At 44.6% G+C, this 21,069-nt stretch overlaps 1 protein-coding gene across 13 annotated transcripts in view; it reads left to right on the top strand.

The window, feature by feature from the left end:
* The window catches only part of CEP162 (centrosomal protein 162), a 92,738-nt gene extending 75,192 nt beyond the window's left edge, over positions 1 to 17,546 (top strand). For 11 of the 13 annotated variants that reach the window (XM_038394857.2, XM_043510616.1, XM_043510615.1 and 8 more), the window contains 2 exons: positions 12,464 to 12,598; positions 15,492 to 17,546. In XM_038394857.2, the coding sequence (XP_038250785.1) occupies positions 12,464 to 12,598; positions 15,492 to 15,710 (354 nt within the window). In that variant the 3' untranslated portion in view covers positions 15,711 to 17,546. The remainder of the gene's footprint in view (positions 1 to 12,463; positions 12,599 to 15,491) is intronic. The other 2 variants (XR_006279852.1, XR_006279851.1) reach the window with 1 other exon arrangement.
* The last annotated feature ends 3,523 nt before the right edge of the window (positions 17,547 to 21,069 follow it).

The following is a 21,069-nucleotide window of genomic DNA, read 5'->3' as shown; positions in this document are numbered from 1 at the left end:
GCGCAGACATTCCCCGCATAAGAGGCTGGCGCCTTCCAAGGCCCCGAGCACTGATAAGAGCAGGAAGGCTGCTATACCAGCGCTGGCACCAGTGGCTTCAGCACCACAAGTCCCATTGAGCCCAGGCCTAAGTGAGCTCAGTGTGGAGGATGAGCTCGAGGACATAATGGATCAGCCCTCCATGCCTGGCACCTTTGAGGCAGTGAAGGACCTCATTGAGCTGTCGGCAACGAGCCTCCTCCCGTATAGGGAGAATCCTCCGGCACCCATGCCACAGGTGCAGTCAAGGGGTAAGCCGGCAATAGTGTGCCGTTCGAAGACACCGTCCCAGCATCGCTCCCAGAGTTGGTCCCGATCGAGCTCCGCATCTGCAGACTCTCAGTTACCTGCAGCTCAGAAGGAAGTCGCAGTAGTGGGAGTGGGTCAGTGCGAGGAAGTAATGGAAGGGGCACAACGCTCTCCAGCACCACTTAGAGACCAGCACTGGGAGGAGTTGAGACTGCCCTCACCGGAGGACTCCCGCAGACCCCTGTCCTGGGAACGCTGGCCCTGGTCCAGATCCCCTTCCCGGTCCTGGGGATATCGGTACCAGTACCTCTCCCATTCCGTTAGGAGCCGCTCGTTGGTCTCCCGCCGGCACAGATCGTTGGCACCGCCATGGCCTTTGCGGTCGGCGTCGCTGCAGTCCAGCACCGACTTTGGCTGTTACAGTTACTCGCACCATGCTCCAGACAGCAGGGACTTTCAGACGGGTTGGCACCCCCAATGGAGGCCGCCAGGTCATTGGCCCTTCTGGACTCCTTGGGCCTTTCAACAGCGCCAAGGGGCCCCGTCTAGGCTGAGCTACTTGGTGCAGCGGTCCCAGTCCCCATACTGACTCCTGAAGCCCCACGCAGAGAGTGGAATTCATAGGGACAGTCCTGGACGCGGTGCAGGCCAGGGCAAGTCTTACAGTATCCGATTCCGGGCTATCCAGCATGCTGTGACCTCCCTGCGCCAGTTTCCAATGACAACGATCAGGTGCGGCTGCTGGGCCACATGGCAGCATGCATGCTCGTGGTCAGGCATGCCAGACTGAGATTCAGGACTTCGCAGGCATGGCTCGCTCGGGTGTACCGCCCAGGCAAGGACCCCCTGGACTTGGTAGTGACAGCCCCAAGGGACGTGCTGGACTCCCTGCTGTGATGGCAGTCCTAGCCTGTGGTTTTCAAAGGCATCCCCTTTGCCACCCCACAACCGGACCTGACACTGGTGTTGGACGCGTCAGACCACGGATGGTGGGCTCACCTCATGATGCAGTGGTTGTGGTCCGGAGCAGAGCGGTCGCTCCATATCAACATGAAGGAGCTCAGGATGGTTCATCTAGCTGGCCAGACCTTTCACGCCACTCTGAGTGGTCACAGCATGACAATTCTGACAGACAACACTACTACCATGTTTTATATAAACAAGCAGGGCGGGGCCCGTTCCTTGCCGCTCTGTCGTGAGGCTCTCCTCCTCTGGGACTTTTGTATAGCCCACGCCATTCATCTTGAGGCGTCATATCTCCCAGGGGTGCGAAATGAGCTGGCAGACTACTTCAGCAGGTAATACCACATACACGAGTGGATGCTCAGAACAGACGTCGTGGTTTTGCTCTTCTGCGGGTGGGGGTTTCCCCAAGTACACCTGTTTTTCACCAGGGTCAATGCCCAGTGCCCACAGTTCTGCTAGTTCCAGGGCCACAGCCCGGGCCCAGTCACAGATGCGTTTGCAATCCCATGGGGAGGGGGCTTGATGTATGCCTTTCCCCCGCTCCCCTTGGTACACAAGGTCCTGCTCAAGGTACGCAGGGACAGGACGGCGGTGGTCCTCATTGCCCCGGCGTGGCCCTCCCAGTGCTGGTACACAACGCTCCTAGAGCTGTTGTTGGAGGCCCCGGTAGTCCTGCCTCTACATCGGGACCTCGTCACGCAGAACAGCGGGCGGCTTCTCCACTCCGACCTGCAATCACTACACCTGACGGTGTGGAAGCTCTGTGACTAAACGCCTTGGAGAGCCAGTGCTCCCTTCCTGTGCAGCATATTCTGCTTGGCAGTAGGAAGCCCTCTGCCAGGGCCACCTATATGGCCAAGTGGAAAAGGTTCTCATGTTGATGTGAGCCCTGACAGGTGCAGCCATGCCAGACCCCAGTGCAAGGCATCCTAGAGTACCTCCTGCACCTCAAGCAGCAGAGACTGGCCCCGTCCTCACTCAGTGCACCTGGTGGCCATTTCCGCCTTCCATCCAGGATTTTCAGGGGAGCTTGGTGTTTTCCCACCCAGTGGTGGGACGGTTCCTTAAACCGATTGGAGAGGATATTTCTGTACTCGCCCCCCCAGTCCCTCATGGGAACCTTAACTTGGTCCTCTCTATGCTCATGGGACCCCTTTCGAGCCCCTCACTACCTGCTCTCTCCTGCACCTTTCCTGGAAGGTGGCATTTCTGGTGGCTATTACCTCAGCCAGAAGGATGTCTGAGGGCTGAGGGCTCTCACCTCTGAGCCACCGTATACAGTGTTTCGCAAGGATAAGGTGCAGCTCCAACCATATCCCAAGTTCCTCCCTAAGGTAGTCTCGCAATTCCATTTGGGCCAGGACATTTGTCTGCCGGTGTTTTTTCCAAAACCCCATACAGACCCGAGTCACCACAGCCTACACAGCCTGGATGTCCGTCGAGTGCTGGCGTTCTATTTGGAGCGCACTAACCCCTTTCATAAATCAGCGCAGCTGTTCGTGGCCATAGCTGAGAGTATGAAAGGTCTCTCGGTGTCGGCGCAGCGGATCTCGTCTTGGATTACAAGCTGCATCCGGGCGTGCTATGAGCTCGCAGGTGTTTCGGCCCCGGCAGTCACGGCCCACTCGACCATGGCGCAAGCAACTTCCATGGCTTTCCTGGCACAGGTCCAGATCCAGGAGATCTGCAGAGCAGCCACCTGGTCCTCGGTGCACATCTTCACGACCCACTACACGGTAAACCAGCAGGCCAGAGAGGACGCGGCAGTTGGCAGAGCGGTCCTCCAGTCAGTTGTTCCATTACTCCTACCCTCCACCAGAGGTAAGCTAGTGATTCACCTAATGTAAATCAATGTAAACAAGCACTCAAAGAAGAAAAAATGGTTGGTTACTTCTCGTAACTGTTGTTCTTCGAGATGTGGTGTTCACGTCCATTCCACCACCCACCCTCTTACCCCTCTGTCGGGGTAGCCAGGAAGAAGGAACCGGAAGGGGTCAGGCAGCAGGGCACAGTGGCGCCACTCAGGGGGCCCCCCGATGGGAGCCGCTAAAGGGAGAAGTTTCTGATGCTTGTGCACGCGGTGCGCACACACATAATGTGGAATGGACATGAACAACACATCTCGAAGAACAACAGTTACGATAAGGTAAGTAACCGTTTTTTCCTCAAAAAGCCTTAGAAACATCTTATGTTGTGGCCATGCAAATTGCAAAATGCAAACAATCTCACATGATTGGCAAGATCCTTCTACTTCCAGAAGGTCATAAGTGGGATACGTACATTGATGAGGCAGCAGCCATGACAGGATAGAATAGTGTGGTTGCAACATGAGTTAAGAAAGTGGTACCAGCAGACATTTGGACAAGCTGTATGATTCATCGCTATGCTTTGGTATTGAAGATGTTGCAACCTGAAGTACACAAGGCCCTCAATGTTTTTAAAATTGTTAATTTTATAAAATTCTGGGTAGTGAACACACATGGTCTTAGTACAATGTGTGAAATGATGGGCTCTGACTACTCTCAGCTTTTGTTTCACAGTGAAGACCGGGGGTTGTCATGTATGAAAGTTTTACAATGCATCTTTAAATTGCAAAACAAAATCAGAATTTTCATCCTCTGGAAAACAGACCTTGCAGATTGTGTGAGTAATATGGACTTCTTGATTATATTAGCTTATGTGGTAGGCATATTTGGCAAATTTAATGCACTGAACTTAAAGTGTAAGGTAGGAAGACAAATGAACTAGATACGAAAGAGAAAATCAGGGAATTCATGAAGAAGCTTTGTCTTTGGAAATGTCACACAGAAAAGAGAGTTACTGAGTTGTTTCTAGTGTTATCAGATTTCTTAAGAGCAGAGTGAAAGTGATCAAAATACTATCAAAGATCATTTGTCTGGATTGAATTCCTCTTTTGATTAATATGTTCCTGAAGTTGAACATGGATCTCTAGTCATAGATTGTATTTGAAACTTGTTCTGTAAGGGAGCCATGGTACTAAAATGATTGTGACGCGTGAGTCTGGTACATCTCACTGCCAATGTAGGAATAAATCTTCCTTCTGAATCTCTATCTGTTCCTCTATCCACAGGGTAAATATGAGCACATTAAAACCTTTAGACCTTTTCTGTTTTCAGACATTCAATTATCATACCTCTGCTTCAATTCCTTAACTTATAATATCCGGTTTAGGTGGCTATTTTTTTCTGATCAGTTACTTCCCAGTTATATTGTAAATATTGCTTTTGACTACATTTGTTTTGTTGTTCTGTAGGGATCATCTATCCCACACTTAAATGTTGTCTGTCTTTTTTTTTATACCATCTATTTGTAAAACTGTCCTCCATCATGATGATGATTTAATTTTCTGTCTTTTTTTTCTGTTGAAGGCTTTGCTGAGGATAGTACATTCGAACAATGTTGCTAATGCTGTGTCACTCGAACACTAAAATCATAAATACCATTTATTTTAGCAATACTTCAATTTTTTCCATTATAAGGTTTTAAATGTTTGAAATTTTAGTAAACTTATCCATTGTCCTCGCTGATAATTCTTTCACACCTTCTATAACGGTATGTGCTCAAGCAAGAGGAGTTCTTGTGCTTTATCACAACTTTAAAATGTCCCTCTAGTGATGCTTAATCTTCATCTTCTATGAATCTTAAAGTTCAGCCCTACTCCGAAAAATGCCTATGTAAAAAATAGCATCTTCTTACTTAAACGATCTGTTTCTAGTGTGTCCTTTTATCCCTGGTGGTGATGTGTAAGAAAGAAAGACTACTACATAAACTACAGATTCCAGGTTGAGTTTGAAGGGCTGGCAGTTAGAAAAAACATAATTGTATTTGTAAAGTGAACAATTTGCATTAGAAATCGTTGTGAGACTGACTTTTCAAGGTAAAACTTCACTTGCCTTTTTTGTTCAATTTATGTAATAACTATTAATGTTACTGTAAAATAACTTTTAACCATTTTGTGCCTAGAATCCAAATTTAGTTAAAATAAAACCAATGGAGATTGCAAATATGATTAGTCATTACAGGGGAATCACTATTAGCAGTCTTAAATGGGATGGGGTTGAGCTTCATCTATTTAAACTACCAGAGCCTTAAATGAAGATATGGACATTTTGGGAGAGCCACAAGTAATTCAGGTATTTTGAATGCTAATCTGCCTCTGAATTGCTGTGCGGAGCCATGCTGCATGAACTACACCAATCTGTTAGATAACAGATTCCTAGCTTCACTAGAAGACAACTTAGATTTAAAAATTTGAGACTTTAACCAAAAGATATTTGGATCTGCTTCTACATGGTACTACATGAGGATGTGAACATATTGATATTTGGAACTGGTCACCTCCGGCTATTTTGAATTCAGAGTAATAAAGAATGGGGATGAGTGGGGACTCTCAGAATGCAGCAATACTGGGTATTAGATTTCAGGAAAGCAACACTGAGAAATTAAGGACTCTAGAAAGTTCTGATGGAACCTTTTTGAAATCCACAAGTGTAGACAGCGGCTGGAGGAACAAAGATGCATCAAACTGCAGTACCACTTAAAAACACAAGGAACAGAAAGTAACCTATATAGCAGGCTTAGCCAAACCATGGCTCGTGAGCTGCATGCGGCTCTTTTACAGTTAAAGTGCAGCTCGCGGAGCCCCTCAACCTCTCCCCATTCTCCACCTACCAGACTAGTCGAGGGGGAAGAGCTCAGGGCTTGTGCCCTGTGGCAGGGTAGTAGGACTAGGAGTTTCTAGCCAACAGGGTAGGGGGGCCCCGGGGCTTCAGTCCCATGGGGTGCACTTGCCAGGGTTCGGGGCTTTAGCTGGAAGCCCCAAGCTCCAGCGGGCATCTCCCACAAGGCTGAAGCCCAGGGCCCCGGCATGCACACCCTGCAGGGCTGAAGTCCTGAGACCCCCTTCCCCGCAGGGCAGAAACCCCTAACCCCAAACCCGGCCACAGGGCTGAAGCCCCGAGCTCCAGCAGGTACCCACCCCCACCTATCGAATTTCTGAAGATTGTCCTATATGGCTCAGAGGGTCAGTCAGTAACTTCTTGAGAAAATCCCTAAACCATTCATTTCCCTCCAAAACGAAGTTTTAATTCAGTGATTAGGTAATTTTCAGATTATTACTTTAAAGTTGTAACATTAGACAAGAGGAGATGTTAGCCCTGTGTTATATACTCCAGCACTACCTTTTCTAACATTGTTTGTCTCTATGCAAATTCTTTTTTTTAAAGTAATATGTAGTCTGTATCTGAAAACTGTTGTGAAAAGTTATTTCTTGGTACATTATTTTTTTTATGTAAAAGATGAGAGAAGGGCTTTAGTTTACAATTATACAATTGTTTCCTTTACAGTAACTCCTCACTTAACGTTGTAGTTATGTTCCTGAAAAATGCGACTTTATGCAAACCAATGTTAAGCAAATCCAGTTTCCCCATAAGAATTAATGTAAATAGGGCGGGGGTTAGGTTCCAGGGAAATTTTTTTCACCAGACAAAAGACATCATATACATATACAGTATAAGTTTTAAACAATTTTAAACAAACTGTTTAATATTGTATACAGCAATGAGTGATTGTGAAGCTTGATTGAGGTGGTGGAGTAAGAGGGTGGAATATTTCCCAGGGAATGATGAACTAGCACTTGACTGAGCCGTCAAGGATTAATCTGCTGTTGCATCTGATGAAGTGGGTTCTAGCCCACAAAAGCTTATGCCCAAATAAATTTGTTAGTCTCTAAGGTGCCACAAGGACTCCTTGTTGTTTTTGCTGCTGTTAATGTAGCCTCACACTCTACAAGGCAGCATGGACTGAGGCAGGAGGGAGGAAACACAATAGATGCAGGGCAGTAGCTGCAAACACTTCCCTGCAAAAACTGAACATGATGATGAACCCACGCTATCCAGCTAGAGCGCACCACTCCCTCCTCCTGACAGCGATGCACAGGTGCTGACTTTCCAAAGTGCTGGGGGGTGCATGCATGAGAGAGAGAGAGATGCATTGCCCCTTTACCTATGCTGACCCCCCTTTCAAGTACGTTGCCCTTTTAAGCAGATCAGACAGGAAGCAACAGCTTCCTGCAAGCTCCCTGTTCTGTCCCGGAGCCCTGTGACTGTCCTCTCCTGCTGGGGTGGGCGGGGGGCAGGAGCAGGGGGACATCCTGACATCAGCACCCCTCTTCCACCCTCCCCCCCCCAGCAAGCAGGAAGCTCCCAGGAGCAGCTCCAAGGCAGAGGGTAGGGCAGGAGCAGCATGGTAGTAGGAGGAGGGCCACCTGAACTGCTGCTGGGCAGCTGCGGAGCCACATACCTTACAGGGAATTTAGGGGAGCTGATGGGGGTGAGGGGGCTGCGGCCCCCTTCCCCCTCAGTTCTAATCCCCGGGGGAGGGGCTGCTCTTCCAGAGAATCCTGCAAGCAGTGAACAAAGCAGGCAGCTGCCAAACAACGTTAGAAGAGAGCATTGCACGACTGTAAACAAGCATGTTCCCTAATTGATCAGCAATGAAAAAACGTTAATCGGGATAGCATTAAGTGAGAAGTTACTGTATTTGTGGATTAATTAATATCTCAATGTGCTTTGAGTAAAAAATAATTTGGACTGAGAAAATTTGGACTGGTTAATATATATATTAGGAATAATTATACATTGGCTTGGAGAAATGGACAAGTAGATCATTTTAATCTCTAATTTCTCTGATTGTGTGATTAAATTAAAAATATAAGCCAACACTTACAAATATGAGGTTCTAAAGCTACACATCCAAATCCCTGTGTTGATTTCCGAGGTGCTGTGAGCCTGCAACTTCCTCTAAGCATCTTGGAAAATCAGGCCACTTATATTTAAGAGCCTAAACAGGGATTTAAGCATCCAGATTAAAAATGTTTTCCTATACATGCATTTACTTTTGTTTGCCATAATTTCTAGTGTGGTGGTCTACATATAAGTGGTAGCAAAACATACTGAATTCAGGTGGCAGGCTCAGAAAGTCCTTGACTGAAAGGATCCAACATGGTCCCTGCTCTGCAAACTGTTACCCATGAGTAGTCATCCCATTGTATAGGTAAGGGTTTGTAGGATCAGGCCCTTTGAGGTTCTTGGTGAGCAGAAGCTGCATGAGCTGGAGAGTAAGTGGTGCCTTCCAGCCCTTTTCTTGGCAAACGTATGAATTTGCATTGAGAGTTTGAAGGAAAACGACTGCTAGCCATCCTCCACTGGACTTCAGAAAAGCAGACTTTGACTCCGTCAGGGAACTGATGGGCAGGATCCCCTGGGAGGCTAATGTGTGGGGAAAGCAGTTCAGGAGAGCTGGCTGTATTGTAAAGAAGCCTTATTGAGGGCGCAGGAACAAACCATGCCGATGTACAGAAAGAATAGCAAATATGGCAGGCAACCCGCTTGGCTTAACAGAGAAATCTTCAGTGAGCTTAAACACAAAAAGGAAACTTGCAAGAAGTGGAAACTTGGACAGATGACTAGGGAGGAGTATAAAAATATTGCTCAAGCATGCAGGGGTGTAATCAGGAAGGCCAAAGCACAACTGGAGAGGCAGCTAGCAAGGGATGTGAAGGGTAACAAGAAGGGTTTCTACAGGTATGTTAGCAACAAGGTGGTGGTCAGGGAAAGTGTGAGACCCTTACTGAATTGGGGAGGCAACCTAGTGATAGATGATGTGGAAAAAGCTGAAGTACTCAATACTTTTTTTGCCTCAGTCTTCATAGACAAGGTCAGCTCCCAGACTGCTGCACTGGGCAGCACAGTATGGGGATGAGGTGAGCAGTCCTCAGTGGTGAAAGAACAAGTTAAGGACTATTCAGAAAAGCTGGACATGCACAAGTCTATGGGGCCAGATGAAATGCATCTGAGGGTGCTGAGGGAATTGGTTCATGTGATTGCAGAACCATTGGTCATTATCTTTGAAAACTCGTGGCAATTGGGAGGTCCCAGACAATTGGAAAAAAGCAAATATAGTGCCCATTGTTAAAAAAGGGAAGAAGGAGACTGGAGAACTACAGACTCGCCTCAGTCCCCTGAAAAATCATGGAGCAGGTCCTCAAGGAATCCATTTTGAAGCACTTGGAGGAGAGGAAGGTGATCAGGATCAGTCAACATGGATTCACCAAGGGCACCATGCCTGACCAACCTGATTGTCTTTTATGATGAGATAACTGGCTCTGTGGATGTGGGGAAAGCAGTGGACGTGATATACCTTGACTTTAGCAAAACTTTTCATAGTCTCCCACAGTATTCTTGCCACAAGTTAAAAAAGTATGGATTGGATGAATGGACTATAAGGTGGATAGAAAGCTGGCTAGATCATCAGGCTCCACGGGTAGTGATCAATGACTTGATGTCTAGTTGGCAGCCGGTATCAAGCAGAGTGCCCCAGGGGTCGGTCCTGGGGCCAGGTTTGCTCAACATCTTAATTATCTGGATGATGGGATGGATTGCACCCTCAGCTAGTTCACAGATGACACTAAGCTGTGGAGAGAGGCAGATACGCTGGCGGGTAGGGATAGGGTCCAGCATGACCTAAACAAACTGGAGGATTGGGCCAAAAGAAATCTGATGAGATTCAACAAGGACGAGAGCAGACTCCTGCACTTAGGATAGAAGAATCCCATTCACTGCCACAGGCTGGGGACCGACTGGCTAAGCAGCAGTTCTGCAGAAAAGGACCTGGGGATTACAATAGACGAGAAGCTGGATATGAGTTAACAGTGTGCCCTTGTTGCCAAAAAGGCTAACGGCATTCCGGGCTTCATTAGTAGGAGCATCGCCAGCAGATCAAGGGAAGTGATTATCCCCTTCTTTTTGGTTCTGGTAAGGCCATATCTGGAGTATTCGCAAAAAGAAAAGGAGTACTTGTGGCACCTTAGAGACTACCTTCAAATCAGCGGCACTGCGATGGGTACCCGCATGGCCCCACAGTATGCCAACATTTTTATGGCTGACTTAGAACAACGCTTCCTCAGCTCTCGTCCCCTAATGCCCCTACTCTACTTGCGCTACATTGATGACATCTTCATCATCTGGACCCATGGAAAAAAGAAGCCCTTGAGGAATTCCACCATGATTTCAACAATTTCCATCCCACCATCAACCTCAGCCTGGACCAGTCCACACAAGAGATCCACTTCCTAGACACTACGGTGCTAATACACAATGGTCACATAAACACCACCCTATATCGGAAACCTACTGACCGCTATTCCTACCTACATGCCTCTAGTTTTCATCCAGATCATACCACACAATCCATTGTCTATAGCCAAGCTCTACGATATAACCGCATTTGCTCCAACCCCTCAGACAGAGACAAACACCTACAAGATCTCTATCATGCATTCCTACAACTACAATACCCACCTGCTGAAGTGAAGAAACAGACTGACAGAGCCAGAAGAGTACCCAGAAGTCACCTACTACAGGACAGGCCCAACAAAGAAAAGAACAGAACGCCCCTAGCCATCACCTTCAGCCCCCAACTAAAACCTCTCCAACGCATCATCAAGGATCTACAACCTATCCTGAAGGACGACCCATCACTCTCACAGATCTTGGGAGACAGGCCAGTCCTTGCTTACAGACAGCCCCCCAATCTGAAGCAAATACTCACCAGCAACCACACACCACACAACAGAACCACTAACCCAGGAACCTATCCTTGCAACAAAGCCCGTTGCCAACTCTGTCCACATATCTATTCAGGGGACGCCATCATAGGGCCTAATCAAATCAGCCACACTATCAGAGGCTCATTCACCAGCGCATCTACCAATGTGATATATGCCATCATGTGCCAGCAATGCCCCTCTGCCATGTACATTGGCCAAACTGGACAGTCTCTACGTAAAAGAATAAATGGACACAAATCAGACGTCAAGAATTATAACATTCAAAAACCAATTGGAGAACACTTCAGTCTCTCTGGTCACTCGATTACAGACCTGAGGGTGGCTATCCTTCAACAAAAAAGCTTCAAAAACAGACTCCAACGAGAGACTGCTGAATTGGAATTAATTTGCAAACTGGATACAATTAACTTAGGCTTGAATAGAGACTGGGAATGGATGAGTCATTACACAAAGTAAAACTATTTCCCTATGTTATTTCTCACCCCCACCCCACCCCCCACTGTTCCTCAGATGTTCTTGTTAACTGCTGGAAATAGCCTAACTTGCTTGTCACCATGAAAGGTTTCCTCCCTCCCTCCCCTCCCCGCTGCTGGTGATGGCTCATCTTAAGTGATCACTCTCCTTACAGTGTGTATGATAAAACCCATTGTTTCATGTTCTCTGTGTGTGTATATCAATCTCCTCTCTGTATTTTCCACCAAATGCATCTGATGAAGTGAGCTATAGCTCACGAAAGCTTATGCTCAAATAAATGTTAGTCTCTAAGGTGCCACAAGTACTCCTTTTCTTTTTGCGAATACAGACTAACATGGCTGCTACTCTGAAATCTGGAGTATTGAGTCCAGTTTTGGGACCCCCACTACAGAGAGGATGTGGACAAATTGTAAAGAGTCCAGCAGAGGGCAGCAAAAATGATTAGGGGGCTGGGCACATGACTTATGAGGAGAGGCTGAGGGAACTGGGCTTATTTAGTCTGCAGAAGAGAAGAGTGGGGGGGGGATTTGATACCAGCCTTCAACTACCTGTAGGGGGGTTCCAAAGAGGATGGAGCTCAGCTGTTCTTAGTGGTGGCAGATTACAGAACAAGAAGCAATATGGGTCAAGTTGCAGTGGGGGAGGTCTAGGTTGGATATTAGGAAAAACTATTTCACTAGGAGGGTGGTGAAGCACTGGAATGGATTACCTAGGGAGGTAGTGGAATTTCCATCCTTAGAGGTTTTTAAGGCCTGGCTTGACAAAGCTCTGGCTGGGATGATTTAGTTGGGGTTGGTCCTGCTTTGAGTAGGGGGTTGGACTAGATGATCCCCGAGGTCTCTTCCAACCCTAATTTTCTATGATTTTATGATTCCATTAGAGATTAGGCTTCTGCAACATAGAGGAAAATAATAAGAGGCAAGAACCTGCGGGCTCTAAAATAAGCTTGGATTATAATGGTGAGCTAACATTTAAAATACTGTGAAAAGAAACGTAAATGCATTTTGATGGGAAATCCTGTGTTTATACAACACTTAGTAAAGTTGACACTACTTCATTACAAATAACAAATTCCTCAAATTTTAGATGGCAAAACTGTTGGAAGAACTGAGAGAGGCTAAAGAGAGGCAAAGTCCTGAGATGAAACACTTCCTGTGTCTAGAAAGGAAAATCAAGTATATGGAGATCAGACATGCACAAAGAGAACAAGAACTTCAGCAGGTAAAATAGAGCATCTCTGTACTTATCTCCTATGTATTTTGACAGCATTTGTACAAATTATTGCAGACCATACTGCAGGGATCAAATATATTTTGACCGATGACCAAAGTCATGCTTTTTTGTGCCCACTGGTGCATAAAAAATGTGCATGCAATCTTGGACCCAGTTATTTACAGGGGCAATTAAAGTAACTTGTACATTGGATCTCAAATAAGATACTTAGAAATCCAAAGTAACAGCAGTTGTAGATGCCAAATTGCCATATATGGGCACAAACAGGAACACTAGGTTTAGAAAATGAGGACCGGTGTGTTTTATAGACTAGGCTGGATTTAATATTGAATGAGATCACAAATAGAGCTCAACAACTTAAGATGTTTGCTCAATTTCTAAACATTACACAAACAGAAAAAACTTGCAAAATATTTCTCATATGCTCCTTGTACTTTCACAAAAAATGCCCATAGACTTTCTTTACTATCTTTATCCCAAATCCACAAAAAGCTAATTAACAATACTAGACAAGTATATAATCCAGTGGTTGTTCGGTGAGTTGGATCTTTTTTCTTATCTTTTACTCTACAAACAAAAAAAATTCTCGTAATAAATATTGAGTCAGATTGTTTATTTCAATGGAGTTACACCAAAAAAGAATTTGGCCCTATGGCCTAGATAGCAAGGCAGTAAGGAACTGCCAATGAAGTCAAAGCATAAACCCTTCCAGACCACTTGTATCTGAATTAAGGTTTCTTTTTAAAACCTAACATACAGCCATATATAATTTCAACTAGGTAAAATAATTTCTCAGTGATTCCTGTACCTCATTTTATAGGAGGATATAGCCTCTATGTTCTTAGTAATCTGCATAAGGATCATTTTATATCCAAAGAATTACTTCTACTTTATTCTATGTAGGTTCTTTTATGTCCCTCATCACTTTAGCATCTTAGTGCTTTTCAGTAGTGCATTAAGCAGTGTGATTAGTATCTGTCACATGTGGTTCATTCTTTCTCTCATGCTCTCCCAGGAAGAGGATTATATGTGCAATTAAGTGGTTTCATTTGGGGAATATTGTTTTGGTAAATGGAGATGGCAAAGTTGAAGTGTACCTTGAACTTGGAGAAGAAAGTGGTGAGGTTTATAATGGGTTCTAGTTCCTCTGGGCATTGTTCCATAGTCTTGGATTGGCCACCAAGAAAGCCCTGTCTGCTGCTAGCTTTACCCTAATGGTAGAAAGTCCCATTGTGCCAGAGAAAGGGTGGAACTGTTCACTTAGATTCTTTTAAAGAATAAAGTTGTTATATCCTATCAAATGCATAAGACCTGATGGTGGAGCAATTTATTTCTTCATTAGCATCAATGATTGCTCTATTTCTATTCTTGTGCTGTCAGTTTTTAAAAGTCAAAACAGCAAGTTAACATAACACATTTGTTTTCTTCTTCCCCTCTCTCATGCGCCCACCCACTCACCTCTACAACCTCAGGTACTGAGTAACTTCCTTTTTTTTCCAACTCTAGAAAGTTCCTCAATTCAGGCACAAGTGGGCAGGTGTGATTTATGCTTTGACTTGATTGGCAGTTCCTTACTGCCTTGCTGTCTGGACCATAGGGCCAGTCTTTATTCGTGTAACATTATTGAAATAAACAATCTGAGCCAATATTTACTGTGAGGATTTTTTTGTACAGTAAAAGAGGAGCAACACTATAAGAAACACCAATCACTGTTAAGTAATTTTCCTTTTGCTGAGTTGTTGTGGGATTTATTTTGTGTCCGTTTTTTGCTTATTTCCAAACTTGCAAATTTAATCATCTGCAATGGGACTCCTAGCAATCAGTAAAAAATAAATACATAAACTAAAAAAGGGACATTCTAATGTATTGAATGTTAAGAAGCATCAGCGTCCTGGTCCATGACTAGGGCTCTTAGTTATGTCTATATGATAAGCATCAGCTCACAACAAGAAGTCTCAGAGCCTGGGTCTGCGGAGTGGGCTCACGCTACAGCGCTAAAAATGCTGTGCATATGTTTGGGTTTCTGAAACCCAGCCCCCATTCTTGGCCTTCAGAACCTGAGGAGTCTGAACATCTTACCGTAGTATGAGCTCCATGAGCCTGAATCTGTAGATCTGGACTCTGAGACTCATTGCCGTGGACGGCTGCTTACCGTGTAGATTTACCCTTCAGCACTACGGTAATACACATGAATAATAAAAATGACTGGCAATTTATATCTTGTTAATGCAGAGGATTGAAATTATGTCTTTGCTTTATACAGCACATTCCAAAATAAAATACTCTGTCTGGAATAGCCATTACATTTTCAGAATGGCATATGGATTTTTATTTCCTCTGACACTAACATGTTCAAATTAGCATGTTGGAATTTGGTGAGATTAGGAGTGAAAACTCATTCAGACCCATATCCGCAACAGCCTCAGGGCAATGTCACTATAGACTATTTTTGGTGCATTTATAGAGTTCATTACACAGTTTTTAAAAGTATAGCAATAGCACTGGGCCTGATGTATTCAAAAGTGTTAAATATTTGTCATAAAGTCTTAAGTGTTCAAACTTTTAATTGGGAGCTTTGGAAAAAATAAATTAATCTCCTGTGAAGCTTCTTTAATTTGAACTGGGTATTAACCCCCCTTCCTCTCCCCACTAATGTCTAAAGGAATTTATTGCTACTATCAAAAGTACATTTTCCAGTGTTCAGAACAAATATTTCCATATAATAATTAGCAGTGGGCTTTGGGATTTAACATCAGAAACTTAATTAAAAATACAATAGCATGTATTTTTGCAAAGGGACTGTCTCAACTAAGGAACAGTGTTCAGTGAACTGATGACTGGAAATCAATATACTTCTTGTTAACTAACTTCTCGTTTACAGATAGTGCAGCAAACACGACATGTTGCTGACGTGCAGCAAACCCAGGAAGTTGAGAAGTGGAAAAAACTTGCCCAACTAAAGAATCAAGAGCTGGAGAAGTTTCAAGTGGAATTAGATTCAATATTAGATGTTTTACGGGAATTGCAGAAACAAGGGGTTGTTATTCCAGTACCTGTTTCAGGTGGATTAAGTTTACCAGAAAGATATTGGACGACGTGACTGGGTAAGAACTGATCAGAGAAATAGAATTTTAACCTAGACAGCTGTGAATATAAAACAATCACTGGTGTAATCCTTGCAAGTTCAGATACTTTCCATAAATTCATATGAAATTTCACTCCTCTAAAGGCAGGTTTTTACTGAACAATTGATTGATCATATTGTGTCTCATAATTTCTTAATAATTTGTCTTGTATGTGAAATAATCCTGAACAAAAAATTACGAATTTTGAGCCAGATGATTTTTTTTCCCCCCATAAACTGAATTGCTGTGAAGAAATCTGCATTTCATATTCTTCCAACACCCTGTGGAACATTACTGAATATTTTTGACAGAAGATGTACAGGTCTGTTTCATATAGCGTAACTGATTGCTTAGTTGTATTCCCCTGTGTCAGATCTTCTATGAAAATCTTGAATAACATGGTCTATTTTATACAGAAATTGCTAACCCAGTAATATCAACGTTATTTATAATTAGAGCACAAAATCCTGTTTACATCTTTCCAGCACTTCTCTCTTCTAATCTTTTCACCCAGTACTCTTTTCTTTCTTTCTTCCCTCCCCTTTTTGGCCCCTAAACTTCTCCAAATGCTTGGAGGACTAGAGCAGATTGTTTCTATGACAATAATGACCCCAGACTTAAGTCTGGTCTACAGTTAAAATTTAGAAGGACGCAGGGGGTGTGGAAAAAATTCACCCCCCTGTGTGCCATAGTTATGAGACAACCTAATCACTAGTCTAGATGCAGCTAGGTCGATAGAAGAATTCTTTGGTCAACCTAGCTACTGCAGTTAGGAGAGGAACATTACCTACATCAACAGAAAACTCCTTCTATTGGTATAGGAAGCATCTATGCTATGGCGTAGTTGCAGCAGTGCCACTGTAGTACTAGTAGTATAGACATAACCTTAGAAAAGCATTTTCTTTCAGTTTTTGAGATTTCTTACAAAGCCATGCCATTCATGCTAATGCTCTATTTAATATAATTGGTGGTATTTGCTGACTGAATGATGCTAAGAGTTAAGTCAAAGCTGAAGTAACTTAGTTTACGGGTCTAGAGCAGCACATATATAGCTATAGATCATTGGCTTTTTAGAGGATCCATGAAAGAAGATATGTTTTCATAAGTAAATTATATGGCCACACGAGTGAGTGTGCAAGATTTAAATAAAAAGTAGTTATATACCAATTTGTATCTTGTAAGTTCCTGTTAAAATGCACTTGAGTGCCCATAATTGATTTGCAGTGCAATATTTGTTTATAGTTATGCTATATATTTTATACATACATGTAAAAATACACCCACTGTATGTAAGGGCTAGCCTGCATGAACAGTTGGACCACAGCAGGCTGGGGCGTGAAGTTCCCGGGCACTAGCCTGTCATGGTCTGACTATCCATGTTGTCCCTGCTGGTGTATTAACAGTTCGTTAGAATGCTTTGATCTGGTCCTTTTTGAAATGCAACTAGCTCAAAGCCCTCTAACAGACTGCTAACGTGTACAGCAGGGTCCACAAGAACAGCTAGTGTGAGGTATATTCACACCCCATTTGGCTGCAGTCTAATTGTTCATGTGGACATTCCCTAAGTGTTTGTACATGATGTCTGTATGTAAAACGAATGATAAGGTTGGGATTAAGGCAATAATTATTTTGGTCATCTCATTCAGATGTTTTCCAAAACTCCATAAAAGCTTAATTTTCATTAAAAAGGATGATTTTGTCCAAGAATAAACTGGAAGCATTAATATATAGTCATAAATTATGTAAATAGGACTATAAATATTTGTATATAAAATGTCAATCATTAGTAAATATGTTGTATTTTCATCATGTACAAGCTCTTGTGATTTGTTTGCAAATGCAAAAGTAAAAAAAAAAATTAAAAAAATCCATCATTTCTTTGAGTAGTGTCCCTGTTGGTGCTCCATTGTAGGTGTGCTCACATCCCTGCGCTGCTGATTGGAGAACTTCAGTAGCAGTGCCCTTTAGGCCCACACATGCACTGTCTCTCCTCATGCTGCGCCACAAGGCTAGTCAACGTGTGCCCCCTCAGTTCCTTCTCAACCACCTTTGGCTAGAGACAGAGCCATTAGCAGTCCACTAAGACTATTGTTCTGTTGTTTTACATACTTATAGTTAACCTCCTAGTTATAGTATTAGTTGTAGGGTTTCTTCGTCGTCTTTCTTATTTTACCCTTTAAGAAAAAGAGATTTTATATTCTTCCTGCTTTTTTTTCTCCTCAACGGGGTATGCCCAGTTTGCCTTGTTTCAAGAAGTGCCACCACCTGTAAAGAGGCGCTCTTGGTTGCAGATAAACACTCCCAGTGCATTTGCTGCCTCAGGGAAGGCCAAATATAGCAGAAGTGTGGTCTTTGCCAACAACTCCGGCAAAGATTCCATAAAGACAGAGCTCTGTCAGAAGAAGCCCCAATCTGGCCCCAGTTGCCTGGTAGACATGAGGCTTCAGAACCTTCTACATCCAAGGGATGTGGGTTGAAAAAACAGGCTGTGGACCCCTCTCACAGATCACTTAAAAGGAGACTGGGAATTCCCCCTAGTGAACCCTGAGAGCCATCTTGCTCAGTATCTCGCTGGCTCCGAGACCATCTCAGTCTGGCAACCATGCCTCACGAAGACCAACGGATACTGGTACCACTGACAGGCTCACGGACCCGATGGGCATGGGCACGGAATCATTGGTACCGAAGGACAAGTGTAAACACTCTAAAAAGTCCATACAAGTCCACTTCACCAGCTACAGCTCGCCTGGTACCTGAAAGACAGCTGTAGACCAAGGTCTCCGTGTCTCCCCCCTGCCATCCCCCAACCCTGGCACCACCACTGACACTGGGACAGTTGGTACCAGTGGAATCCTGCCATTCCAGAGACCTCTGCATGCTGGTGCACCCGAGTTCCCATCTCTCAGTACCGAGACATCTGCATTGAGCTTCTACCAGTCACGGGAAGTATTTCCGCTGTCATGCCATGCTATGTCCCTTCCCTCTGCTCTCTAGCGAGGGTTCAGACAGTGAGCCAGAAGAGGTAGTGTCACAATATTCCTCCCAAGCTCCATATGGTGCTCACTACCAACGGAACCCAAGGATATACCCACAGATGGCCCCTCCACTACCATCAACTTGGTACGGCCACCCATAGGTGCCACCACCATCCTCTCTGCCATCCCAATGGCCATATTGGGATCCTTGTGTGGTGCACCGACAGCATGCCTCTCAAGCTTCAAGCCTCATTCAAGAACCTTCCAAGCACACCCCCTCAGCCACTGCATCCAGAATTTTGGAACCGCTTCAAGAGATAGAGGAACAGGAAGCCGGTACTGAGGAGGAAATGACATAGAGGATCATATCCTCCTCTTCTTTGGACAAAGCCATCATGTCTCCCCTACCGTCTTTGGCAGACAACTTTTGTCTTTTCCAGGAGCTGGCAAAAAGGGTTGCAGACATCCTCCAGATACTACTGAAGGAAGTCAAGGATGTCCACCATCAGCTCCTTGACATCCTCCACTCTTCGTCGTCCTCAATTATTGCTCTTCTGATTATTGAGGCCATTTTGGACCCGGCAAAGACTGTGGCAAACCGTGGCATCAGTGGAGCCAACCTGCAAGTGAGTGGACAAAAAATACTATATCCCTGCCAAGGAATCTGAATTCCTGTTTTCCCTCTCAATTCCATCGTGGGGGATGCCATCAATTCTCTTGGCCGACAACACCAGTCAAGGGCTGCTCTCTACGATCGGGATTGGAAGAGCCTTTATAATTTCGGCAGAAAAACACACTCTGCCACTCTACAGTTCCATATCACCAACTACCAAGCCCTCACAGCAAAATACGACTAGATAAATTACTCTAAACTGAATGACTTTCTGGAAAAGTTGCCAGAGGCACATCACAAGTCCTTTAAGGCCATTATCCAAGAGCATTAATTAGTAGCAAAGACATTGCTGCAATCTGCCTTCAACATGGCCTACATGGCGGTTAGGTCCATCACCATAGCCATGTGATGCGATGAGCTTCATGGCTTCATTTGTTGGGTTTCCCAAAAGAAGTGCAGTCTACTGTTGAGGACTTTCCCTTTGAGGGCACAAAGCTCTTGTTGAGAAGATTGTCACCTCCCTTGAAGTCAGGATTATACCCAAGTTTTCTTAGGCCTTGTTTACGCAAGTTACGCTGACAATCAAAAACCAGTATAATTACATTGTTTGTGCATGTTCACACAAGGCTCCTTCTGTCGGCAGAGCACGTCCACAGTTGGTGCTATAGAATCAACAGAAAGCAGTGCACTATGGGTAGCTATCTCACTGTGCTAGTCACCACCTTGTGCAGCTAGGACTTTTGTGGGAAGGCAGAGTGGATCACAGTGCATCATGGATGCGGGCTCAATATCACATGATGCAGTTTTTCCATCTCATCATTCTATGGGCTTCCGACTGCATTTCAAGCATTTTTCAACAACCCTGTTTACTGTTTACTGTGCACCCACCATCTGTGTCTGAAAGGATGGATCCTGCACTGCTCTCTACTGTTGTAGTCAGTGTTATGAACACATCTGGTCATGCAATATATTATGAGCACCCAATCTGAACAGGAATCAGAGTTGCCTGATCTGCTGTGTGCCATGGAAAGAAAACACCAGATTACTTTTGGATTCAGAGAGCAGCTGAACATGGTGGACCATCACTTTTGGGCTCGGGGAAAAAAGTACTGAGTGGCGGGATCACATAATTATGCATGTCTGGAATGGTGAGCAGTGGCTGCAAAACTTTTGGATGCGAAAAGTCACCTTCCTAGAACTGTGTGCGGAGCTTGCCCCAGTACTGCGTCACAAGGACAACAAAAGGAGAGCTGCACATGGTGATCACTGAGTGTAAACTAGTAATTCCAGACTGCCACCAGTAAGTAGCGAATCGGTGTGGAGTCGGGAAGTCCATTGTTGCAGCTGCATTAATGCAAGTGTGAAGAGCCATTAATCGTATGCTGCTACGAAGGTCTGTGACTCTTAGCAATATGCATGAAATACTGGATAGCTTTACAATGGTATTCCCTAACTGTGGTGGGGCAATAGATGGCACGCATATCCCAATTTTGGCCCTGAACCATCTTGTGATGGAGTGCATCAGTAGAAAGGGGTATTTCTCTATGGTATTATAGGTGCTTGTGGATCACTGTGGCAGTTTCAGTAACATCAATGTGGGGTGGTTTGGGAAGGTGCATGACACATGCATCTTCATGAACGCTGGCCTGTATAGAAAGCTGCAAACAAGGACTTTCTTTCCAGATCAGAAGATTCCAATGGGGAATGTTGAAATGCCCATAGTGATCCTAGAATAGGGTCTTACTC

Source organism: Dermochelys coriacea, chromosome 3 (assembly GCF_009764565.3).
Source record: "Dermochelys coriacea isolate rDerCor1 chromosome 3, rDerCor1.pri.v4, whole genome shotgun sequence".
In the NCBI taxonomy this organism is placed as follows: Eukaryota; Metazoa; Chordata; order Testudines; family Dermochelyidae; genus Dermochelys; species Dermochelys coriacea.
The sequence above is the reverse complement of the archived record's forward strand: the minus strand, read 5'-3'. Positions and strand labels throughout refer to the sequence as shown.